Consider the following 27170-nt stretch of genomic DNA (forward strand, 5'->3'; position numbering starts at 1 on the left):
TTTCTCGGGTGATCGCTTACATGTTTTATTATCGCGTCCTTAATATTTAGGATACAATCAATATTTTTCTTACACCCTCTATACTTTAAAGCACCCGTATATCGTTTAATTCGTAGATAACTTTCTTAAATATTTGACAGCCACTATTGACAAAGTTGCAAGTTTTGAGAAATATTGACACGATGGAGAATAACAGGTATTCTATATTCAAAATGTTTTAGAGTTTTAACTGCTCGAAAAGTCTCTATATTTTAAGTTTATTATCCTGTCATCGTTTTTGTATTTTTTACTATCATTGTATATTCTTTGAAATGTATGTAATGTATATTTCGCACAAGGCCTAAAGTATTATTCGTAAGCGCATCACTAATGCATTTGTGAAGCGTTTAACCTAGTATTTAATCTAATTTTTATCAATTTCAAACCACAACTTACAATTTTTCTTTAGTTTACGTAGTGAAGTCAATTAAATTATGCGGCGGGTGTTCTGATTACAGTGCCCTATGAACAGCTACAGATGATTAAATTGGAAAAAGCCGTTTTAAACATATTACAACTTTTATAAATCTAGCCATATAAAATGCTTGTGACCGAATATCCAATTTCATTTGTAAAAACACATTCTATCCTCTCTGCTTAACCCTACTGGCATGGGCGTGGTAAATTATTATTAATAACTTATATATCGCCATTTTCGTAATATAATACCTACCAAATCTGAAGAACCTATTTCAAAAAAGACAGAGTTGTTAAAGAAAGTCCAGAGAAGAGCCACTAAAATGGAAGTTTCTCTAAGAAATAAATCATACGAGGACCGCTTAATGGAGCTCGGGTTAAGTTCACTGGAAGAGCGGAGGCAGCGTGGTGACTTGATCTTAACTGAGCAATATAATGTACCACCCAAGTTGAAATATATGTTCACTATGAATGAAAACTGCCATCTCAGAAGTCGTTCATTGAAACTAAACACTGCCTCCTTCTTATCCAACGCCAGGAAGATCTTCCTGACAAACCGAGTTGTGGAGAAATGGAATGGCCTTCCCGAGGAAGTGATCGGTGCTAGTTCAGTGAATGTTAACTAGATGCACACAGCAATGTATAATGTTCAATAACCGTGTACACTTGATATACACGCATCAGCTAAATAGCTGCTAGTGTATTATTAATAATAATAATACCTCACGGGCGCTTTGCAAAAGCGAATTTATGACATTTAATTTGCTATAGCCAACTCTGAACTATATTGTGTATATTTTTTTCTGTGTCCGGATGGAACGAAGAAAACAGTTCTGTGCGTGAGACAGCTACTCTTAGGTCACTACTACTACCATCACGCCATTTCCACGTAGAGGTAGGCAGAGAGAATGGACCGCATTCAGCTTCTTCCACATTCATACATCTTGTCATACATGCCCTTCGGTTCTGTCTGCTTTTGACATGACCAGACTTTGGTTTATCTGTTCATGCCACGTCTTCCTTGGTCGTCCTCGTCTCACGTTACCGTTCATTTTCGCCTTATAAACTTGTTTTACCATTTTTTCGTCGTCCATTCGTTCTACGTGACCAAACCATCTCAGAGATCCTTTCTTAATCTTATCAATTATACTTGACTCAGATTTACACTCTCGCCTGATTTCATCATTTGTAACCCTGTCATACATTGATTTCCAACACACATTCGTCTAAGAGATCGCATTTCAACCGCGTTTACTCGGCTTTCATCCTTCCTCTGCCAGTTCCATGTTTCATTTCCATACATAAGTGTTAGGACTGAAACTCCGTTGTGCACTGCCAGTTTAGCTTAAATTGACATATTTTTATTAGCAATTACTGTGCTTAGTACTTCATTCATTTTGCTGCCTGCATTCACTCTCCTTTCAACATCTTTTTCTCAGGTAAAAATCCTTCAAAATCAAGTGGTGATTGGCCCACCTTGTAGTGTAGTGGTTAGTGCCTTTGATTTACATTAGTTTCTTATTAAAGTCATCATGGAAAAACTTGTGTGACTGGCCCTTATGCACAAATAATTTGTTACTTTAGCTTATGCACATATAATTGGTTACTTTAGCTTATGCACATATAATTTGTTACTTTAGCTTATGCACATATAATTTGTTACTTTAGCTTAAGCACATATAATTTGTTACTTTAGCTTATGCACATATAATTTGTTACTTTAGCTTTGCACATATAATTTGTTACTTTAGCTCATGCATCGTCTTAATGGTACTGGAACTTGGCAGTCTTGTTAATCGAAATGTAGAAAAACACTTTTGATTGAACTTTCCTTTATTTCTCTCACAAATTTGAATGTAATGCATCAGAACATTACAAGTGGGTAATGTCAGATAAGTTTAAACCTTGCCCTTGAATAGTAAACATGACTACTAACAGAATTGTTTCATATAAACTTTATTTTTAACCACTAATTTTTATTTTTCACCGACCGGTTTCAAAGCAAACAAGCTTCTTCGTCAAGGTTTACGTAACTAATGAATTGATTCCTTTTTTATTTTTATCATGTTCACTAAATACTGCACGTGGACCCTATAAATCAAGTCGTTTTTTCCTTACACGGGTGGTAATTTGATATCATTATTTTCGAAGTTATACAGGAGAGGACTAAAAGAAATATTGTTTATTTGGTTATTAATTATTGTTTTCGTATTATGAATCGCTTTTTTAATTTCTAAGATTTCTAAGTTGTCTAATTTTAATATTTTATTTTCAACATGAAGTACTTTTAATCCGGTGTCTTTTTTGAAGTTATGATTATTTTCTATCAGATGATTTGCGAATTCAAAAAATTTTTTATTATTTAAGCATCTTAAGTGTTCTTTTACTCTAATATTAAAGTTTCTTTTAGTTTTTCCAATGTAGATTGAATCGCAATCATTACAATTTAATTGGTATATTCCAGATTTATTATATTTATGGACTTTGTCTTTGTGGTTTTTTAACAATGTTCCTTTATTATTAGTTGTGTAGAAAGCCGGTTTAATGTTTGATGGTAGGGAATTAGATAATTGTTTTGAAAAAAATGTCATTTGTAAAAAGAATCCGCCTCCATTGTTTACGTGGGTTTGCTTTATTTACTGTGGGAGTCGAATATAAATATTTGTTTATAAGTTCACGTTTTTGTTTTTGATTTAATATTTTATCAATTAAGTTCTCATATTAATAGAATCTTATTATTAGAATTGTTTCAATTTGCAAAAAAGTGGCAATTATTTGTAAAATAGAACGTGGTATGAAATATGTTAAAGTTTGTAAAAAGTTTTCTCTATCCATATCACATGGTCAACATTGTGAAAAAATACAAATGTTTATGTATCTTAATTTGCAATTTAGAAACTGGTATGTTTGTAAGCATTTATTATAATTTTCAATAGCAACAATATGCAATGGCGATTGGGTTTAACAAACCTTTCTCTGGTATAACGAGTAACGCTTATAACGAGCAAATTCAGTCGGTCCCGTCTTCCTCGTAATAACCAAGTTCGACTGTATGTTCATGATAAAGATGCCAGTCTGGAACACTGATTTTTCACTGACAAACTTGAATATTTTACAATTTAAGTATAAAATATTTTCCTTATCATTCCATATTATTTTTTTAGTGAGACTGATCAGGATTCTGGTGCCAAAGAAGATTTGGAGGATGCACAGGAGCCGGTTAAGAAGAGAGGAAGAAAAGCCACCAAAAAAAAGCCCGTGAAAATGTTTCAGGTTAGTTAATTGACAAAGATCTCCATTTCTGTTGTAATATATATATTTTTTTTATGCCAGTAAAATGGCTACACAGTGCAGAGCCAATTCTACCATATAAACATAAACATCAAACAAAAATTCATATTTGCAGCACTTATGGTGGTCTTAGCATATCCCGCCATCGCTCGAACAACGGTGAATGGATCCACCCTGCAGTGGCTTGAAGAAGCGCGTTATTAAAGCTTTTCAGGCGTTCCCATAGGATCCAGGCTCTTTGGCGAAGTAGGGCAGCGAAGGTGTTTACCCGTCCAGCTGTAAACATTTTGGAGGCACTGCAGTACCTAGGCAGTCCGAATAATTGCCTGTATGAATTATTATACGTGACCCTCAATTTATTCCATGCTGCTTGCATATAATTGTTCCATAGTTCCGCTGTATACATGGACGTCAAATACGATGTAAAGATGATTTTCTTTACTTCGTCACTGCACTGAAAGAAGCGTCTCGCTAGCATAGAGACCCTGACATTGATGGCTCTTCTCTGTCTCTCTATGTCCTGATCATCTTTACAATCATTAGTCAGTATGTGCCCTAGATACTTGAAAATAGCCCACAGAAACTCCACAAAACACCACTCCATTCTTCAGAGATCGCCTTCACCAGTGTATTGCTGCTGACGGCTGCCATTTTGTTGATATAATTTTCAAGATATTTAAAAATTAGAATAAACTGCTTTTCTCTTAGACGCACCGCTATTTATTAGCCTCTCAAAACTCTTCAGTCGGCTCCAGCCCGCCCTGTATTCAATCATATTTTCCTCTAGGTGGTGGAGGAGATCCCCATCGAGTTCGACTTCGCCCCGACGGACAAGCAGAGCGGGGACGATGACGCGGACGCGGACGACCCCCCCTTTGCGCCGCGGCCGACCAAGAGGCCGCGCAAGATGACCACTCCGCAGCGGAGCCGAAACCCCCCCGAGAGGCCCGCGCCCGCGCCTGAGGGAATCCCCGACCCCCTGGCCGAGGCCAAGGTGCAGAAGCCGGCCAAGTATCTGCCACCGCCGACAAGTAAGCTCAACGCATTAGTTTTTAGATCAACTCTGCTGTTTTCGAGCCAAACTCTCGACCTTCTTCAGTATTTAATCAAACTCACTAACCTTTACAGTGTATTTTGCCAGATTGAAGAGCGTTAAAAACTTTACAAAACTGCATCATTAAGTCAAATCTGCATATTTTCTTTTACTATGTATTTTAATAGGTTTCTAAATATGTTTTTTACTGTTTCTTTTAATACATTTTTTACTATGTTTTTTTTATGTGTATTCTACTATGTTTTTGACTATAACGTTACTATTTATTTATTTGACACTTTATATACATATACAATAAATATACATATAAGGGCGGGCATATTGCCTTAAGGCAATTTCTTCCTACCTAGCCAAACCGTTCAGTTTGAGAAAATTATAAATACATGGACATATTGAATCGTACAATTTTATACAAAAATTTAAAGCAAAGATTAACAAAAATAAATATATGTATAAAAAAAATAACACTTTACTATGAAGAGAGGAGAGGGGATGGGAAGGAAAGAAGAAGGATAAAGGAACAATTTAACTATTTAGATAGTGACATTTCAATCTTGACTTAAATGTAAATAATGAAGGGGCGTCTCTAACATTAGTGGGTAGATTATTCCACAATCGAGCGGCGAGGAGGCAAGAAAGTTAGAGCGATGACAGGGTATTAAAAGGGTTCTCTCGTTACTAGAACGAAGAGATAGTCCGTGTTGTGAAAGAGGTTGGATGAGCTCTCTCAGATAAACAGGCGAAGTGGGATTATTTAACATATTGTGAAGAAGTGATAGAATATGAATGTTTCTTCTATGCCTGATACTGAGCCAGTATTGTTGCGTGCGATACTCGGTTATGTGATCAAATTTGCGAAGATTAAATTACTATGTCTACTATCTATATTTTTTTTCTGTGTATTGATTATTGTTATTTTGTATGTACCTTTTTTGACGGTCTTAGAATGGGGTAAATAACCCTAGTTAGACAGTCAAAGCAACTTTGTATAAATGTGTAATTTTGTGTATATAATATAATACTAAATAAATATTATGTACGAAAAGTTTAATGAATATTTTTTATTCTTGTTAATTATTATGGCTTAACACGGGCACAGCCTAAAAAGCCTTAATAAGGTCATAAATATGTAAACTATAGTCCTTAAAATATAGCTCGATAAGAATGACATTTGTCAGAAAAAGTGACGACATAACTTTGTAGTAACGTCTAAGGAGTATTTATATTGACACACGAAAAATCATTTGTATCTAGCGTGTTAATTAATTTTTTTAATACAATGCTTGACACATCAATCAACATAAATATATTAAATCAGCTTTAAAACTAAAATAAACCTAATTATTAACGACGTTCTTACAAGGTTATATCATTTTGCAAAAACATTAGAGATGGGACAAATTGATCGAATAAAAAAAAAAATAATGTTGTTCACGATAAAAGTATAAATGTCTTATTTTTTGGTGAATAATTGTGTTAAACACACTATAATAGGCTTGTTTTTGCATTTTTATATCAATTTTCCGAAACAGAGTTTCATGATTGCATGAAAAAACTGATAAAATCTATTTGATCAGTAATCAGTAATTTCCCATCACTAATGACATTAGTTTGACAGCTGTCATTCTAATCAAGCTATATTTTATGGACTATAGTGTAATTTGGAATAAATCAATTTTAATGAATAACCACAAAGTTGGTGCCTCAAATATAAATTTTTAATTAATGTGTTTTTTTTAGTTAACAGATACCCGTGCGGCTTTTGCGACACTGTCTTTACGGATATCAGCTTTCTGGAGCGCCATCACAAGCGTTGCAAAGCGAAGCGCTCCGCCGAGTGCTACAATCCCCGGCCGGGGGCTGGGCCCTCGCCCAAACCGGCCCCGTCCGTGGTCAACATGTCGGGCGGCCGTCAGACGTATTCCTGCGACCAATGCACCTTTACGACCAAAAACCCCGAACATCTCAAGTACCACAAACCGATCCACAACGACGACAAATTCTTCTCTTGCGAGGAGTGCAAATTCACCTGCAAGGAGCTCGAACAGCTGAACACGCACAAGAAAATCCACTCGGGATACAAAGAATTCATGTTCGTCGAAGGCGGCGACGCCAACGAAACGGCCGAGAAAGACAAGGAACCGCAGCCCGACGACAACCAAGTCGAAGCCGCAAACGACGACGGGAAGTTCTCGTGCGACCAGTGCTCCTACACGAGCACCCAGCCCGGATACCTCGTCATGCACAAGAGGATTCACGTGCGCGAGAAGCCCTACGAGTGCCTCGACTGCGGTTATAAGTGCACGCGACTCGCGTACTTTAAGAAACATCGCGCGACCCACACGGCCGGGTGTGAAATGCTGTCGTGCGACCGTTGCAGTTTCGCGTCCACAAGCCAAATTGTGTTTGAGGCTCACAAACAGTGCCACAAGGCGTAATGAACGACCCGACAGGCATTAGTTGCCCTACGGAACGATTTTTTCTAGAACAAGTCACAAAGTATGCTCATTTATTAAATACCTGGGTTTGAAGTATATATATCACATTTATATTATTATTATTATATTCATTTTGAGTAAGCAGTAACTTTAGTCTAGCCCATTTTTGAACCCATTGAGACTACGCATTAAGATCAGCTCTTGCGGCAGCTATCCATCTAACCATCAACAACCATATTGCTCAGGAAATGCTTCCGTGGATTTAGATTCATTCTCGTTTCCATCACCAAAGGCCTTATTTAGCATTTTTAATGAATCTGCCCCCACAAAATTTTAAACAAACGCGTTGTTCCACTATTTTTTCCATTGTAAAATTCGCCGAGCACTCTTGAGGACATCTATTACTAACAGCTGCTGTAAACACACTGAGTGACAGATGGCGCTCTAAACAGGTTAATGATTTTATAACCTTGATTCATTAGCACACAGAAGAGATATGTTTGATCAGATCCTGCTTTACAAAATTGTAAATAATAAATTCGATTCCCCGGAACTCATTAATCTATTTGCTTACCGTGTCCCCTCCAGGCCAACTAGACTCTCTGATATTTTCTATATTCGTAAAATTAAAACTAATCATCGGAAACATCTACAATCCCTCGTATATGTGGAACATTTAACAAAAATTTTAATAGTCTTGATATATTTAACACTCCATACAATATGTACAGAAGAGAATTAATGGGCTTGATTCATGCTCTTCATTCATAATTCATTAAATCAAATGCAATTTTCCACTCTTACTTTCCTTCAATCATCCTTTACCACTCCTTATCAATTTCCTTCTTTTCCTTTCCACTATTTCCTTGTTTTGTCCATATTTATCTTATTTAATATATAGTATATTTATTATTTTTATAGTTTAAACTTTAAGCCGTCGTCGCTTTATTACAGTATTATTTAGTGAATACATATGATTGGATGGCAGGCCCTACTATGTATACATTTTATATAGTTTTTTTTTAATATTAATTTAACCTGTACATCTGTTTGTATTCGAAATAAATAAAATAAAAGTAATTACGGAAGGCGCTACCATCCTGAAGACAAAAAATTTGACCGATTCCTTTTATCGGTTCATTCAAATCCTCTTTCCAGAGTAAAATGAATTCCGTTGAAAAAATAAAACCACTTTTTGTCGCAATGTATTATATTATAGACCCTTTATATATCAATATGTATCAGATATGATATTCATACAAATAAATATGATGAATTGTTTGAAAACTGTTAACTACCAATTCAAACCAATTGATTCGAAACTCATATGTGAGTGTTGCTTATACATGTCGTGCAATATTAACGTTTTGTGTCGGCTCATCCCAGAGTTGAGTATACCTGCTGCTAGGCTATCGTTCTTAAAAAATTGTTCTGTAGTTAATTTTTATTTTAAGTAGGTATAATACAAAGATATGGTTATCTTTAAAAATGTTTTTGTGGAATAGTAATTAAAGACTCGCTGTATACAAAATTGAGGCACATGAAATAATAAATGAAATTGGTCGGGAAATTAATAATGAATACCCCTTTTTTTAAAATAGCCTAATGTATCATGATCTAAATTTGTTGCAACAGAGAGGGAAAACATTTTTAGAAGGGAATGTGGAAGTCTAGGCATTTACATGGCTTATGCCCAGCATTGGCTGGTTAAGTGGCCACTTCGTTCACCATTCGGCCTATGTTTAAACATCCACATTTAATCGACTCTTCCATCTGTTGACTTTTGTGAAGTAAAAGAGCTGATACCTTTATAATCTGGGTGAGATTCATCCGGCTGAACAATTCATCTTTTTCATCATTCATCATCAGAAAACAATTTTCTAGTTTTTATACTTCTTCTTTTACCAGTTAGTTAATTCGACAATGTTTTCAGTGTGTCCAAATGTTTGCAGACTGGCTGGATTTCCTCCCTAGGGAGTTATTTAGATCTAAATTTGTTGCAACAGAGAGGGAAAACATTTTTGAGAAGCGCTATAGGCATGTACAGGGCTTATGATCTGTCATTGGCTGGTTTTAAGTGGCCACTTAACACAATGCTTTATGCACCAATCGTCTAGTTGAAACAGCCAATGACAGGTCATAAGCCCTGTAGAGGCTTAGACTTCTATATTCGCCTTCTCTAACATGTTTAAAAAAATAAAATCGAGTGAAGATATGTCCCCCTTGCAGTGTAGTGATTGACATGCTCGCCAGGAAAAAGAATTTCATAATGAAAATTGTAATTGCTAAAACACAAATCTAATTCATTAAATAATTTATCCCTCGATGAAAGCTAGTCTAACATGCAACTGCGTACTTTACTTAAATCAAATTTTTTACTATTAACATATTACATCAGAGATGAAGAACATTTAAGAGAAGGTAATATAGAAGTCTAGGCATCTACAGGGCTTATGACCTGTCATTGGCTGGTTTAAGTGGCCACTTTACACACTGTAACATTCACTATTCTGCCCATATTTGAACATCCATATTCCTTCATCTGTTGATGTTTTTCCTTGTCTACAAAAATTTGGACAACTCAAATTATTGTTGATAAATCCACCGGGTCCATGAAGAAGTATAGAAATTGAAAAAAATAATTTCAGGCGTTGCCTAGTATGTATAAAGTCATAAATAAAGGTTTCAGCTCTTTAACTTCACAAACATCAACAGATGAAAGAATTGAAGGAATGTAGATGTTAAAATATCGGCTGAATTGTCAATGTTACACAGTGTGTCAAGTGGCCACTTAAACCAATCATCAACCCTGTAGATGCCAGACTTCTATATTACCTTCTCTAAAATGTTCTTCATCTCTGTTGCAATACGTTAATTTTAACAGCTCCCCGGGGAGTTGAATCCAGTTCTTGTCTACAAAAATTGTCAAAATGGACAAAGTCAAAACGTTGCTTAATTTTTACACTTGTCTCACTAATTAACCGTATGATAGAAATGACTTTATTTCAAATAAAACACTTCGTAAATTTACCACACAAGAGTTTAACACATTATGACACGACTAGTTTCGGGTAATCAGTATTACCCATCATCGGGTGTAAATATAAACCAGTGTTTTATTTTAAATAAATTCAAAATGTTTTTCCACAAAGTAAATGCTGAAACAATAAATAATATAGATGATAGAAATGTTACATTTTTGCAAAAGAGTGCGTATTTTAAAAATTATAGAGGCTGGACCAATATTATTTTATGTTCCTCTATTTTTAATTTAATATTTTGTAAAATCCGTGCAAAAGTAATGAATCAGCAATAAGGAAATATCACATACTACGAATACCGATTAAAATGTGTACAATAGACTTTAAAAAATTAATTGTATTATCAATGTGTATACTGCGGAGAAATATTTTGATATATACTTTTTAAAATGAAATTGTTAACATGTTGGCTTTGACAATGAGGAACTCAGCCCTACGGGAAATTGGATCCAAAAATGTTTTCTTGCGTGCGTAAAAATTAAGCATTAAATTGTACGCCAAAGTTTCTTGAAAATGTACAAAAAAAATAACAAAAAATATTTTAATAAAAACACACTACTTTGAACAACGTCACTGGTTCATGAGAGCTGGGAAGGATATCCGGTTTGCTAATCGTAAACAAACCAATGGGGAGAGCTGACAGAGAAGAGCCTCTGATATCACACCGGGAGTTGTTTCAGAAGTAAAAAACTTTAAAAAATTAAGCGCTGATAATATTACTATTATAATTAATAATACACTAGCTATATCAAATGTACATGGTTATTAAACATTGCTGTGTGCATCTAGTTAACATTAACTCGACTAGTACCAATCACTTGCTCGGGAAGGCTATTCCATTTCTCCACAACTCTGTTTGTCGGGAAGTTCTTCCCGGGGTTGGATGAGAAGGAGGCAGTGTTGAGTTTCAATGAATGACCTCTGAGATGGCGGTTTTCATTCATAGTGAACATTGATTTCAACTCGGGTACATTATATTGCTCAGTCAAGATCATGTCACCACGCTGCCTCCGCTCTTCCAGTGAACTTAACCCGAGCTCCCTTAAGCGGTCCTCGTATGATTTATTTCTTAGAGAAACTACCTTTTTAGTTGCTCTTCTCTGGACTTTCTCCGACAACTCTGTCTTTTTTAAAATAGGGACTCCAGATTTGGTAGTATTAATATATATTTTTCTTTTTTTGACAAATAAAAAACAAATTAAAAAACACCGAACTTCCTCACTGTGACTTCAAGATTCGTGACAATTTTAAATTTAAACGGTCACAAACAATGTTCAAAATTTAACGGAATCGTGACACCCGCGGCCAATGCAATGAACCATTTTCGCGGGAATTTAAAATTATAAATTTAAAATATTTTTTATACTACTAAGTAAAAATAATTTACACAATATTTTTAAATATAAAGAAATAGCAAAATCTCGGTTGTAACGAGGAAACATACATCGGCATTTTAGTTCATGGTTTTCTCCATACATTTATTCACTTTTATAACGAGCTACTTCTCTGACATACTGAACAAAAATATTATCAGCAACAACAAACAGAGAGGATAGAACGCCACATCACTCTATCCTTGCATACAGATCTCGCTTCCTCTACATTCATACATCTTCTCATGCACGCACGCCGATTTTTCCGACTTTTGACATGTGCATCTTCAAGTATTTGATGTCTTTCTCGGTCTTGATGGAAAATTGATATAAAAACGCAAAAACAAGCCTATTTAGTGTTAACATATTACAACAGAGATGAAGAACATTTAAGAGAAGGTAATATAGAAGTCTAGGCATCTACAGGGCTTATGATCTGTCAATGGCCGGTTTAAGTGGCCACTTTACACACTGTGTAACATTCACCATTCTGCCCATATTTGAACATCTATATTCCTTCAATTCTTTCATCTGTTAATGTTTGTGAAGTTAAAGAGCTGAAACCTTTATTTATGCGGATGAGATTCATCTCTGTTGTAATATGTTAAAATAAACAGCTCCCCAGGGAGTTGAATCCAGTCCTTGTCTACAAAAATTTGGACGAACTTAAAATATTGTTGATATTATAGTGTGTTTAAGACAATTATTTACCAAAAAATAAGACATTTATACTTTTTTCATGAACAACATCAAATGAACTATTTTTTATTCGATCAATTTGTCCCATCTCTAATGTTTTTGCAAAATGATGTAACCTCGTCGTTAATAATTAGGTTTATTTTACTTTTAAAGCTGATTTTATATAATTATGTTGATTGATGTGTCAAGCATTGTATTAAAAAAATAAATTAACACGCCAGATACAAATGATTTTTCGTGTGTCAATATAATTCTTAGACGTCACTACAAAGTTATGTCGTCACTTTTGCTGACAAATGTCATTCTAATCAAGCTATATTTTAAGGACTATAGTGGCAATATGCGATGGCGATTGGATTGAAAAAATAACCTTTCTCTGGTACAACGAGCAAATTCAGTCGGTCCCATCCTCCTCGTAACAACCAAGTTTGACTGCATAAGATATTGAAAAATCTTTGTTATGTATTTTGATGTCATGTTATATTTTTTATGAAAATTAAGGTAGGTACACTAAATAATAAACAAATTATTTTTTTTAATCCTAAATTGATTTTTATATAGGGAAATGTACTCAGCATTGTTATTTTTTTTTCTTTTCTTTTTTACATGTAAAAAACTTATCTCCCATGTAAAAAAAGGTTCCAGTGTATTTCAATGTTTGACTTTCGTTTTTTTATATTTAAAAATCTACGTTTTAATATCTGTACCTTAGAGGATAAACCATGGGGAGTCACATCAAACAAAAAGTTCAAGAACCGAGTTTTGGTGATTTTGTAGTTTCCAAAACATCACAACTTTTTAACCAAATGAAAAAATTTCAACTTATGAAGAACTTTCAATGTAAAATATAGATTTTTTGATCATATTAGTACATATCGAGGCTTTACTGACATAGTGCATTAACCTTTCCCTTACTGTCCTAAAAACACCCGCGCGTTACGGTGCTGTGAAGTTACTCTTCAATCCGTGCCTCATGTCTGAGGATAGTGATTAAGCCTGACTCCAGGCATAGCTCGTCTGTGGACAGTCTCCCTCCATCTGGAACGGTCTTGTGCTCTTCTATAGGCATTCGTCAGTGATGATTCTGATAACTCGGTGACTGTACCGCTCCATCTTGTCGGTTGACGTCCACGCGACCTTGTCCCTTCGACACTTCCCAGGAGAATAGTTTTCTCCAAACAATCAGAATCTCCCCTGGAAATGTGCCCAAAGAACTGCAGGATTCTTTTCTCGCACATGGATATGTAGTTACTACACATTAATAAAAATAAATTTAAAAAGGAAAAATTGAATATTTATAGGGAATGGCTTTAATTAATCACAATTTAATTTAAAGATGATAATATTTTAAATCTAACTGCTGAAAACATGAAAAACCCATTGGGTATCGCTAACGACTCGGGCGAAACGTGCACCCGCACCAACTTCCCGAGAGCTACTGAGTTGCTATACAGTACTGGACTACGTGACTGACTGAGAGTATACTTTTGATGATATTCGTAATTTATCTCCAATTTCCGATAAAATGATTTTTTTGTGCCTAATAAGTACTTATTATTTAATAACAAATTATTTCAGTCGATACGTAAATGTGAAATGGAGGAATACTGAAAATCTTACCCAATATTTATAAAGATATTATAGTTATTAGACGCAATGTGTACTAGCTGCACATCACTGCGCACCGGGAGGGAGGGTTAAGAAAAGAGGTTAAGGCATTTTTTCTCCCAAGATTTTCTTTTATTTCAATTATTTTAAAGCTTTGAAAGAGTAATCTTTATTCTAGGCATAACATAAAATTTGAAATCAACATCTTGCACCAATATTTAAAAATATTTGATATATATCGAGGCTAACTGACAGAATGCATCAAGTCAACAGGCTTAAAATAAAAAAGCTTTAATTGTGATTATCACGGAACTTGATTTAACGACTTAATGCATTCTGTCAGTAAAACCTCGATATTAAAATAGCATATCTGAGACTAATGATGAAAAAGCAATTTTACAACGAAAGTGGACTCTCGTGTTTTATTTTCTAAGATACAGATATTAAATATGAATGAATTTGACTTAGAAGGTTTTCTGAATAAAATAAAATAAAAATTGACACAGCTTTTGCATGGATTATGTCTAAATATTTTAAACAAATTTACAATCATAATTTTATAATTAAAATAATTGCATAATATTTTTTCTTGCCTTTTTATTTAAGATTGTTTTATATCCAAGATTACATGTTTTAAACCCATTATTCATGTTTAATTTACTTTTATATTTAAAACAAAAATGTGAGGTATATCCAGAAATTAAGTTCCGTTTGTATTTCTCGCCGTCACAACGCTGCGATCGCAGTTTCGCGCAAGCATGGTATGTACCCTGACCTATTGAGGAGTTGATACAAAAAGTAATAAAATAAAAGGCAGGTAATGATTATGGAAGGCGTCCAAAGATGAGCGCAAGGGGCCCCTCGCAGCCTGTGGCCCCGGGCCTTGGCCCTAGAGTTAATGGGCCACTGTTGACAACACTGCACTAGAGCCGCTTGTCTCCGTATAATTTAATATTGAGGTATTCACGGAAGTCAATTCCACTAGATCAAGGAATATCCATCTCCTCCTCCCGAAAACTCAGCGACCTAGAGTATGCCGATGATTCGGTTATACTTGACGATTCAGTCGATGGTCTTCAGGCCACTGTAGATAGCCTTAATAGGTACTCCGCATGCATGGGTTTAAAAATCAATATTGCAAAAACCCATGTACTGTGTAACACTTCATGCCTTGATGCCTAAAATCCCCTGACTGTCAAACCAAGTCATCGAAAGGGTCGAGAGTTTCAAATACCTGGGAGTATATGCTACGGAGAATAGCAGCTTTCAAAAGTAACTGGGAGTGCGGCTAGGAATAGCAGGCCCCACATTCAACAGTATGAAGGCTGTCTGGAGATCGGATATTTACTCCGTGAAAACCAAATTCTGCCTATATAACGCCTATACTCCTCTACAGATACAAATCTTGGCGCCTCATTAGGGCCCAAAACAGCTAAATACTGAGTTTTGAAAATATGTGTCTCAGAAGAACCTTGGTTAAGCGGTGGTTTGACTAAGGAATGAAGTAACAAGAGAACGGACGCAGCCAACTCCGGTGGCAACTGTCATCGAGCAGAGGCGATACGGTTGGCTTGGCCATGTGCTGCGGATGCCTCCGAGAGCCTTAACCACGCTTGCCTACTTTACAAGGCATCAAGTTCTCGACGTCCTGGGCTTCCACTGCTGACTGTTCGTCGGCAATTCGTTTCAGAACTACGGGACGCGAACCTGACTTAGGAGGATCCGCAGGAGCTGGCAGCCGACAGAGATGCTTGGAGGATCTTTGTGGACACTATACGCTCCAACTACGGAGCGGACATGGAATAATGAATGATAAATAATATATCTAATAAAACAGAATACGTTGAGCTGAAGACATGTCAGTTTGAATCGTAAAATATAAGGCGGAACTGTGGGTACATAAAATACCTGGCCCGCTGGTTTGTCTCGGGCCCTGATGACCATAAACAAGAATAATAAATGGAATGACAATAAACAAAACTTTTTTAATATACTTAATTTATTTATCTTGAGTTGAATACAACAGATACAATATATTAGTAAAATATTCTTAAAAATTAAGTAGCAAATCAATAACTAAGTGACATGCATAAAATTTTTGAAAGTTTAGCATGCCTGAGTAAAAACGTTCTTAACATTTATTTTTTGCACCACAACAGGCCAAGGCCAATTATTTGTTTATTTATACCCATAGGGCTTTTACATATACATACTTAAGATAACAAATTACAAGAAAAGTGTGTATAGTAAAATTAGTGGACACATTTAGTCTTGAAAAATTTAAAATTATCACAAAATTTTAACATGTATATAAAAATATTATATTTCTTAGTAAATATTGTTTTTAAAAGCAAAAAAATCACATTCTTTTTACAGAGTATCCATCATGTATATTTCTAAAATCAATAAATGGATTGGAGGTGCAACTATAGACATAATTGAGTCAGTTCTCGAGGCATTGCGATGATTTTAATAAGAATTTGTTTTTGGATATACCAAGTAAAGCTGTAGAATTCTGCAGTAAAATCATATATGAAGTAGGGCCAGGCACAAAGCAAGTTGTTAAGGATACTGGAGACAAAACTTGGAGGTTTGTGTTCATGGTGGGGGAAGTTAAGCACGTGGTTGTATGCAAGACATACAAATTTGACAAGCTGAGGGATTCAGATGTCATTAGAGGTGATAGAACTATGAGCCTGACAGTCAAAGAGGCAGGCATGATTGCGATGAATACGCTCATCAAGTTAATACCATTGGGAGTTGCTAGGGATATATACCTGTTAACACCATTAGCTGGTGCAATTTTTTCAAAGACTGATATAAATGAAATAGCACATGAATATGCTAGAAGTGTAGAGAACACACTCATTGCTATCAACTCATCTTGTCAAGGAGGTGGTCAATATATGGGGGAATCTGATGGTACTATAGCAGCACTGGCAATATATACATCAACAAGGAATGTTACTAAGGAAGGAGTTAGGATGACTATGTGCAACAAGCTAGTAAGGCAATATATTAACCGTGGAAAGGAGATCAATAGAGATATGTTCTTTAAGTTGGCAAAATATAGTACTGGAGGGATACCAACTGAATTAGCATTTGAAACACTAGTTAAAGTGTATGATGAAGGTAGAAATAGGAGATTGAATAGGAGGGAAGTAGAAACTGCTCTAGATGAGGTAGAATTGTTACAGCGTGATGCTGTTAAAAAGGCAAAAGATACGTTAAAAAAATCTGCTCCTTACACAATGCCAAGAGGGATAAGGCCAACTACATCAACCCACCGAGACGACGATGCTTAGATATAAAACCTAACATCCCAATTGTTAAAAATAATGAAACTGTTGTTATAAAAGGGTTAGATGATAGTTTGATATTCCATAATAGTTTAAGCTCTAGGGCAATTTTTAATCATAATTTTAAAATAATTTTAATTCATATAATCAATGTAGGTATAGTTAATGTGCATATGATGGGTTCCTCTAAAAAACAGACAAATACAATATTAAAAATTAAATAAATCACAATGTTTGTGCTTCAAATAGTGAACATTGTGATTTTTCACGTTAAATACGTATGTGCCAATATGTACAGAAATGTGTTAACATTAAAAACATTTTTAATTACTAGGATCTTTAAGACATCCAGCGTCGGTTCCATACTTTTGATTCATAATAATTTGTACGCAATTGTTCCCATCTGTTCGAATCTTCTTCATTAAATCGATGTACTCCTGGCTTTTCGAATCCAGTTTTTCAGCCAAGTCGAGAGCCATTATATGGCAAACACTATACTTGCTTTCGATGAGACCATCGACGAATGGTTTGGAAACATTAGCAGGGAATTTGATAAGAAAATAAGTGTAGAAAGCGGAAAACGCAGAATAAAAAACAGGGTATATTTCATTCCCGAGATGGCTACAAGTTTCCATGAGATAAGTGCTTATTTTCTGACCGAAATCACTGAATATTTTGTGTGCTTCGGGCGAGCTAGTTTGCAATTGTTTATGATCGCAGCCTCCCAGCACTTCTTTGCACTTAATGTAAGAATTTAATACAACGTGAATATCAAACACTTTCTCAAAAGACAGCCTAGACGACAAAAGAGAAGATAACTCATTCAAAAGATTAATCGGATCGATATTCAATCTCGCCTCTAAAGATACTTCGCAACATTTGAGTATGAAACTGTTCATCGATTTCATTTTGGAGGAATCCTGCGAATCCTCCGCTCTCCATTTTTCTGATACGAGCTTAGCAAATAAAGCCTTTTGCTGAACGAGGTTTTGGGCTTCTAAAATATAATAAGCCAGGAATGTGAGCAAATTTTGCGAAACAGCACATTTTCCATCCAGCATGAAGTATTCATCGATGAGCACTTGGCAAAATTCTTCGCTAAAGTATTTTTTGTAAGTTTGCGCTTCCGAAGACAGCCGCCATAGCTTATCAGACACATTAACTTTGTCCGATTCTAGCCTTTTGAGTATGGCCCAAGAGGTCTCGAAATAGTCTAAAATTATAATCGGTTTGATATCCCAAATCGCGAAGAGAAATCTGAATAGTTGTTTATCTTCTTCGGAGAAAGTTTGCGCGAATTTTTTTAGCGTTTCCCAGATATTTTTATATTTCTCGTTGTCAGATTCAGTTTGAAGCATCCGGAACGTTCTTTGGAATATAACCTCTCGGATCGAAGCGTTCTTTTCCACTGCCCATAATTTTTCGTAGAATTGTAATAATTCACTTCTCGGGAATAGGAAATAAGCCAATCGAAGGCCGTTCTTTTTAACAGAAACTGGTTTTTCCGCTAACTGTTTGATGAAATTTGAAGTATCTGCGGATGATTTCTTAAAAGGCAAAGACAGAAGAGCGGGGACTGTAAATTTAAGGTAGTCCCCTATGGCGAATCGAGATAAAGTTTCAAATGACACGGGGGGTTCGATAAATATCAAACCCTTAGCGATGATTTCGCCATTTACATATTCCGCAGTGTGCTTGGACAAGTCCACTTTGGTAACTGTAGGAAAGTATTCTCTGATCATATTTTCACTTTTTTCAGTGTCGAGAATCAGAGATAAAGCCAGAGTAGTAACCGCATTCTTGTCTTTATTTTTTTCACAATGCTCTTTAATGGCCTTCTCGAATAATGCAACTAGTGGTTTGTTCATGTACGCTCGAATCTTGTGAAAGAAATTGACATAGGTCGGTAAAGAATATGTTTGGAGGCAGTAGTCGAGAAGGAAAGGTATGCGATTGATCAAAACACTGGCATCATGGCGTAGGAAATTCTCGCACAATTCCTTCGAGCAATGATTCACAAATATCATATCTGCGAACATGGCTCTGGCTTTGATATCTTTTTGCAGTAGCATCAACACATATTTCAAATCATGGTCCGGATCTTCGAGTAATTTTTTGATGACGTCCATCAACCAAGTACATTCTGTGACCGAGCGAACTTGACTATCGCTTCTGCTCTGAAATGATTTTATAAGTTTACAAATTATGCCGTTCACACTTGCGGCTTTCGGATTACTTTCGATTATATCTTTATACTTTGCAAAAAACGCGTCTTGAATGACGAATTCGTGATTCGGTACGCCGACCAGCAAGTTGATATTGTTAATGTTATGGTTTATAAACTTGTCTATTGTGGAATCAATCGAGAGTCCGTTGTCGAGACAAAACTGAAGATAAGACGCTAAGTAACTGCTCAAGAAGTACTCTCGGCCGTAGTTCGATATCTCCTTACTGACGCACATGAACTCGATCATTTCATTTGTGGCGGCCCAATGTTCCGAAGATAGAGTATGGAGAGGGAAGGATGATTCCAAGTGTTCTAGAAACCGAAACCGAAGCCTTTCTTGGTCATTTCTGTGCCTCTGCACTACGTATCTAAGCACCTTCAGAAGGTTTTCTCGGTCTTCATTTATCTTACAGCAATCGATCATCGCTTTCAACAGAGTAATCCTCACATCCAAGTCTGGAGTGGTCTTGATCAGGGCCGTCAAGCGAGGTATGGCCGTATCGGGAGACATGTACTTCAAAAAATGCTCTTCTTTGTAATGATCTCGCGGTTGTATATTGTTAATTTTTGTCACGGCCCACTGGTGTCGAGTTTCTTGCGGTAAGTACTCGGCTAAACTCCAATCGACGAACTCGGGTAGTTGAATGACAGAAGCGTTATTATATTTACGAGCGTATATCTTCATTAAGAATTGGACTCGGAAGGCCGGTTTGAACTTGCTAAGTATTTGGAAAAGATGACCCGAATACTTAAAATCCTTAGAATCTTCTGGCATGAGATTCAAAGCAAAATTCTCCAAGTTTTCCGCTTTCAGAGTATCTAATAAAGTAGGGAGATGGAGGAAATCTAGGTAAAATTCAGGATTACGTATAACATCGTCTAGCCCCAGATTCAATATGCGTTTCGTGGGACGTCCTCCGAGATTAACGTGGATTTCTTTTTCATACTTTTTATACACGGTTAAAAAGTCTTTAGGACCGTCCTTAGCGAACAAAATCCACATTTTTTTATAATCGTCAGTACTGGAAAAATACGACTGAGGCATTGTGTCAGCGCCATCCCTTCTAAGACGCTTTATCAAATATTCAACAGCCAAATTCCAATCTCTTTTATAAATATAGTGTAACTGAGAAACGGGGACTACGAAATTATCCATTAAAATTTGAGCTCTTATAAATTCTACGCTGCATCTTGGAAGAAGCTTAATGGCTAGATCGACTCCATAAATTGACAATATTTTAGTGTAGAAATCCTGGGCGAAATTTTCATCCTGCAACTGCGCCCCGAACATAGAGACAATTCTACAAACAGTGTGGTAGGACGCAATCGGAAATATTTCTTTGATAAAATAATCCGGGTTGATTAAATCCGAATCAGAAATTCCTTGGAAGAACCATGTCGCTTTCAAAGCGAATGCAATAACCATCTGATTCTCTGTCTTGAAGATATCACACAAGACCTTGGCATTTTTTGTGCGATCAGCTAGTTTGGCGATATAGATCTGATCCGCCTGTGTCTTCTCTGTCCAGTTGTGAAGATTCTCGGGAGATAAAACGTCTGGGTCTGATTTTTGTATTAAATCATTCATACTGCGGTGCCTCTCGACCAGAGACAGGCCTGTCAACTTGTCATCGATCGAACCTCCGTTTGACCCCATCTAAAATAAATAAAAATATTATTCAATTACATTTTTGGGGATGTTTGAAGACAAATTGTCTATTTAATTTTGAACTACCCTAAATCCTTGAAACCAAGGATCTCTGCGTTGGTTTGGACATGTAGAGCGAATGGACGGCGAAAGGACGGCTAAAAAGATTTACAATGTGAATGTTGGTGGATGTAGAAATAGAGGAAGACCGAGAAAGACATGACATGACATACATAACACGAAAAAATTATTAATAAAATATAAATATACAAAGATGGTAAAATAAAAATACCCAGCAATTGTAGAGAAAGAATGCTTTCCTCTCTGAACTTTTTTTCCCTAATATGAAAGATGTCAATATCCGAAGAGATATGGTTAGTAAAGACATTGCGACAATCGGCGCGCGTGCACGATAAGATGCATGAATGTAAAGGAAGCGAGATATTATGCAAATACAGAGTGATATGACCTACTATCCTCTCTGCCTACCCGTAAGGGGAAGCGGCGTGATGGTTTGTTTACTGATTGTAATTCTTTTATATTCCATTCGTTCTAAATAATTTGGTTTTCGAACCATCATAGCAATTCTTTCAACATTGTATTAATAATGCTTACATCAGCTTTTTTTCAACACGTATTTCAATGACGCATCGACCGGCAACCACTTAACTTAATATTCCACACCATAAAAATACAATATTTACACGGAAATACGCTAAGATCGCAAATTTAAAATGTAAATAGTATATAAATCATATCAAAATAGGAGGTACGTACCTTTTAATGGCTGTAGTTTCACCGAAAATAAGATTAGTCTAAACAATTCATTCGTATCAAGAATTCTAATGCAACTCTAATCGTGTTCAACGAAATAAAAATCGATAAGCCGATGATAAAACGAATACTGATAGTTCATGGCCTTGAAAACAAAACTAAAACCCTTCGGTTTCGAAGTAAAAAGACAACTTTTTAAATAATTTGGTAAGATTCGAGGCTTGACGTTTGACAGCTCACGCCGCCCGTAGTGATGTGCCGGTAGTCGATTATTTTAATCGAATAGCTCGATTATTTCAACAAAGGAATACTTCGGTCATTGTATCGATGATGATTACATCGGCTTTGTAACCTCTACAATTTTTTGTCTCTTTCCTTATGTTGCCTTTCCACTGTCTCCTTGTTTTGTTGGTATTTCTTTTCTTTTTATCCATTTTTTTTATAAATCGTTGCGATCGTTGCTTTGAATAGTTAAATTTACGTGAGTAAATTAAATTGGATGCCAGGCCTTAATGTTTTTTTATTATATTTATCTTTCCAAACATATATTTTAACCTGGACATCTGTTTTTATTCATAATACCTATTTATATTTGGATAATTTATTTAGCGCCGTTTTTGTGAAAATCACCTCAAGGGCGCTGTACATAGTTTAATATTTGAACAAAACAACAAAAACCAAAAGAGACCATATTTTGTTTATTTTTTTCATAATAATTATGCCTAAAAGCGATTTCAAAAAAAAATATTTGAGTATGTGTACAGCATTATTTTTATTTATTTACCTTTCTATACATTTTATCATCCAAACAACTTTTTGTACACTTTGCCCAGCTAACAAAGGTACAAATATCCCGTTCCAAGCTAGGCAATTACATTTTAAAACATTATAATAATTTTCAAGTTAATATAAAGGAACAGACAAATAAAATATAAACTTACCAGAGTATACGCATATGAAAACATATCATATATACACACACATATACATATATATTACACATACACACATGCATACATATACCCATGCGCATACACATACATAAAGTGTTAAGTTCACTGGAAGAGCGAAGGCAGCGTGGTGACTTGACTAAGCAATATAATGTACCCAAGTAGAAAGCAGCGTTGGAAGGAACATTACCACGCTTCTTCTACAGGTAAAATCACTGAAACGGAGCTATGAGAAGTTATCTATATAGGTTTAAATTAAGGAATGATGACTATTGTCCATGCGATGATATTTCTTCACAGAGTGTCGAACATCAGTGTTCAGTGCCCATTTTTCAGTTTGCAACACCATAATCTTGAAGCAGAATGCAGGAAAGATAAAATATCCTAAACAGATATCCACACTGTAGTTAAAAGTAGTTATCACGAAATATTGTTCTTGAACTTTGCAACAATGGTGATTGGACTCATAAAGGTAATAAACCAAAATCAGTGATCGAACATCCCATTTCCAAGACAAACAAAAACTATTTTTTCAGAGTACCTTAGCCTTGTACATGACACGTAAGGCTACTAAATACAGGGGTCCAAATATATATAAAAAAGAAAGAAAAAAAACCCAAGTAGAAATCAATGTTCATAATAATAATAATAATGTTTGGATAATTTATATAGCGCCATTTTTGTGAAAATCACCTCAAGGGCACTGTACAATAAATAAATATCCCAACACGTCATGCAGCTACAGAGCGCATGGACGGTTGGAATTCTAATTCCTCGTCTCCAATTATGATATATATGAGCTAGATAACAGAACGTTTTGCAGCTACAGAGCGCATGTACAATAAGAAATCTAGCCCCTATTTACATTTTTATTTTTAAATTTTTTATTTGACAATGAAGTTTAGAGTTAAAGTGATATTTTAAAAACGAAATAAAAAGCAAATTTATAAAATTAGAAGTTAGATAACAACAAGTCTTGCAGCTGAGCGCATGGACGGTTGAAATTCTAGACCCCATTTACTAAATTTAGATATTTGATAACATTTACGTAATATGATAAAAATAATATGATAGCTATCATCACAAAAAGTCTTGCAGCTTCAAAACGCATCGACAAATGGAATTTCAACAACATAAGAACAATTTAAAAAAGTTAATAAAAAAAATTATTTTAAAAAACGCAATAATAATACATAGAGCAAATAACTAGTAAATATGGCAATTAAGTGAACATGTAACAGCACAAAAAGTAAAATATAAAAAACTAAACAAAGATAGCATTCCTTAACTTAATATTAAGGTTAACAAGACAATAGACGATACTCAAACTCGTCCCTGTTTTATTTTGGTGTGCAGTAAACAGGATCTATTGTCTTTTTCCTAGTAAATAACTGTAAAAACACTTGGTTCACATTTGGCTGTTCCCTGGGAGATGATAGTAGAAACGCACTTGTGTGCGTAGTGTAGAGTGTAGGTACCAAGGAATATATCAGATGTCAGATAAACTTGTGTATTACTTTTGATATTCGAGTAATTTTACGTGATACAGGAAAAAAGGTATCATTTGTATTTTTAAATGAACATAGATAGGTAGCACTATATCATACAGAAATTGTTTTATAATAAATAGTTAAATTTTGGCACTTGATCTTCACAAATAAACACTTTTTTAAACAGTTTTAACAGAAGCACAGTTATAAAATCACGAGAGTTTTTGGCGTTAGAATATATTTTGGTTTGGTTAGGTTAGAACAAAGCGTTGAATTTAATAACGTTTATAAAACAATGCTTTAAATTAATTATCTCACTCTTTGTTTATAGTATGTCCACACCTTAGCGACTTAACTCAATGTTTATAACAATTTATTACATATTTGTGTATTTTAAACTAAAGTTGCAGAGAGGAACTATATTTCACACCCAGCCAGCTCCGAGGCTGGGTGTGAATTTATAATAACCATGTACTCTTGATATACACGCATCAGCTTAATAGCTGCTAGTGTATTATTAAATATATGCGTATTAAAGTGATCAAATGTAAATTTTATTTTCTTGTTCAAATACTTAACACTGTTTCCATTTAAATAGGCCATTACATACATTAATAAAATAACGTCATAAGAATCTTAAGCATTACTTATGAAGTACAAATGTGGAGGTCCTCGCCAAAACGTTACATTTCCATTATAAATGATTTTAAGTCATTTGAGAATGAATAATATCATGGATGTCTAAAACAAGTTCTTTTCCACAAAGGGGTGATAAATTGACATATGTACATAAGCACAAAACTATTGGGTAATTCATAAATCGATATTTTTGGCTTTCATGACAATGAAAGCTACGAAGCTAAACTGGCAGTGCACAACGGAGTTTTAGTCCCAACACTTATGTATGGAAGTGAAACATGGAACTGGCAGAGGAAGGATGAAAGCCGAGTGAACGCGGTTGAAATGCGATCTCTTAGACGAATGTGTGGGAAATCAATGTATGACAGGGTTACGAATGATGAAATCAGGCGAGAGTGTAAATCTCAGACAAGTATAATTGATAAGATTAAGAAAGGGTCTCTGAGATGGTTTGGTCACGTAGAACGAATGGAAGACGAGAGAATGGTAAAACAAGTATATATGGCGAAAATGAATGGCAACGTTAGACGAGGACGGCCAAGGAAGACGTGGCATGATCAGATAAACCAAAATCTTAAGTCTGGTCATGTCAAAAGCAGACAAAACCGAAGGGCATGTATGACAAGATGTATGAATGTGGAAGAGGCTAGGATTGTATGCCAGGATAGACGTGTGTGGCGGTCCATTCTCTCTGCCTACCCCTACGGGGAAATGGCGTGATGGTAGTAGTAGTAGTAGTAGTAATGACGGTGAAAATATTTTTTTTCAAATGTTGCTTTTAAGTGCAACTGATTGGTAATGTAGCGTTTTGATTAGACCATTGTAGGAATGTTGCTTTTTGATGAATATCTGCTAAAAAATTTCACTTTTTAGTTCGAACTGAATAAAAATAGAAATTTATTAAAGAAATAAGTTTATTATTATTGAAATAGAATCTATACAGAAATCAAACAAGAATTTTATTTTTAAAAACTTAAACTCTGCGCAATCTTCTTCGCAACAGTCACATATTTCTACTTGTTGATCAACTTGAAATCCAATATTTAAAGTATTAAATGTATTCCAAAAAAATGTTTTCTTTACTTGGAGTGTTTCATCAACAGAATCATTATACATTTTCCTTAATTTTGAAATAGTCGAATCACTTGACAAGTAACAGCGAACAGATTTCTGTCCGTTGTAGTGGCTCTCTTTTGCCGGGAGAGCCTTAAAAAATCTGGAGACATTTTCTCGTTCGACACTGTGTTTGGCTGCCTTTCTATCACCTCCCCGTTTTTCCGTCGAAGTTGCTCTCCCATACAATGCCTTTCCAATCGTATTCAATCTGCGATTTTCAATCAAAAACGTTGTCTGAAAGAATTTTTTGCAAACACAAGTTGGCTTCTTCTTCCGTTTTTGAGATATAGATGGACGATGCCGTTGTGTTCTATAGGGTGCTATAAATCTTGTGAGAAATTTATATTGCTGACTTTACCTATATTCTTAAACAGCAATTATCGGGGTCTCTTGAATTTCAATCTTAAAGGATCAATATTCAAATACCTAGAACAAAGCAAAACTACATTAAATATAAAAAAACGCACAAAAACATTGAAAAATAGTCAACCGAAACGTCATTGTAAATACTTACTTTTCGGCACGCGTTTCACGTCTCTTATTTCGCCATCGAGACACACGCTTTCGTTGGCCTGAGTTAACTTCGCCTACAGTAGACTCCATCACGTGGTTTTTATATTAAAAACGCCCTAAAACACTAATTTCTTCATAGATAATCACTAACCACAACACAATCACGCCACAAGATGACTGTCAACATCTGACATTTTGTTGACAAGTGGACAGGATTACCAACTTAACAAATTATTTTCGTCTATGAAAATAACTTCTTCTTCTTTTTCGTTTTATTATGGCATTTTCACCTCTTAACTCGGGTGTTCTGGCCAGTGTCGAGTTTTTTTTTTTTTTTACAAATTTACACATGTGTTAGTAATATAATAAATACATAATAGTATTTAATATAATATGAACTTAAAATAATATAACATATTTACAGCTTAATACCATGTATAACTAGATATTTAAGTAGAATTTAAATACATGTTTATTGGATGGGGACAGGGGAGTTAGAATATGAAAAGGGAATAGGATATTCATATCGAGAGGTCGGATAGGAAATCAGGATA

At 35.2% G+C, this 27170-nt stretch overlaps 2 protein-coding genes across 3 annotated transcripts; one reads left to right on the forward strand and one right to left on the reverse strand.

Moving 5' to 3' along the window:
- On the forward strand, positions 1–14545 carry LOC148275391 (uncharacterized). The gene is made up of 4 exons (XM_088235757.1): positions 1–196; positions 3621–3729; positions 4535–4778; positions 6542–14545. The coding sequence occupies exons 1-4, from the start codon at positions 183–185 to the stop codon at positions 7237–7239; spliced, it is 1065 nt and encodes a 354-aa protein (XP_088091883.1). The 5' UTR covers positions 1–182; the 3' UTR covers positions 7240–14545.
- On the reverse strand, positions 10396–26825 carry LOC148275392 (uncharacterized). 2 transcript variants are annotated; one of them, XM_088235756.1, is made up of 4 exons: positions 26618–26825; positions 23437–26529; positions 21912–23127; positions 10396–21143 (listed from the first exon to the last, which is right to left on the reverse strand). In XM_088235756.1, the coding sequence occupies exon 4, from the start codon at positions 21141–21143 to the stop codon at positions 17583–17585; it is 3561 nt and encodes a 1186-aa protein (XP_088091882.1). In that variant the 5' UTR covers positions 21912–23127; positions 23437–26529; positions 26618–26825; the 3' UTR covers positions 10396–17582. The 2 variants fall into 2 exon arrangements, with proteins under 2 accessions (XP_088091882.1, XP_088091881.1); XM_088235755.1 differs by lacking the exon at positions 26618–26825 and having other exon boundaries at positions 21912–23468.
- Between the last annotated feature and the right edge of the window lie 345 nt (positions 26826–27170).

The sequence above is a fragment of the Micrasema longulum genome, unplaced genomic scaffold (genome assembly GCF_059751315.1).
Source record: "Micrasema longulum isolate JH-2025_06_02 unplaced genomic scaffold, ASM5975131v1 h1tg001433l, whole genome shotgun sequence".
Classification (NCBI taxonomy): Eukaryota; Metazoa; Arthropoda; class Insecta; order Trichoptera; family Brachycentridae; genus Micrasema; species Micrasema longulum.

Excerpts from the sequence above, each read along its gene's own strand:
- LOC148275392 (XM_088235756.1), bottom strand. The coding sequence starts at position 21,143 with ATGGGGTCAAACGGAGGTTCGATCGATGACAAGTTGACAGGCCTGTCT.
- LOC148275391 (XM_088235757.1), top strand. Across the intron at positions 3,730-4,534 it reads AGCCCGTGAAAATGTTTCAG|GTGGTGGAGGAGATCCCCAT; the intron begins GTTAGTTAATTG and ends ATTTTCCTCTAG. Across the intron at positions 4,779-6,541 it reads GTATCTGCCACCGCCGACAA|TTAACAGATACCCGTGCGGC; the intron begins GTAAGCTCAACG and ends TGTTTTTTTTAG.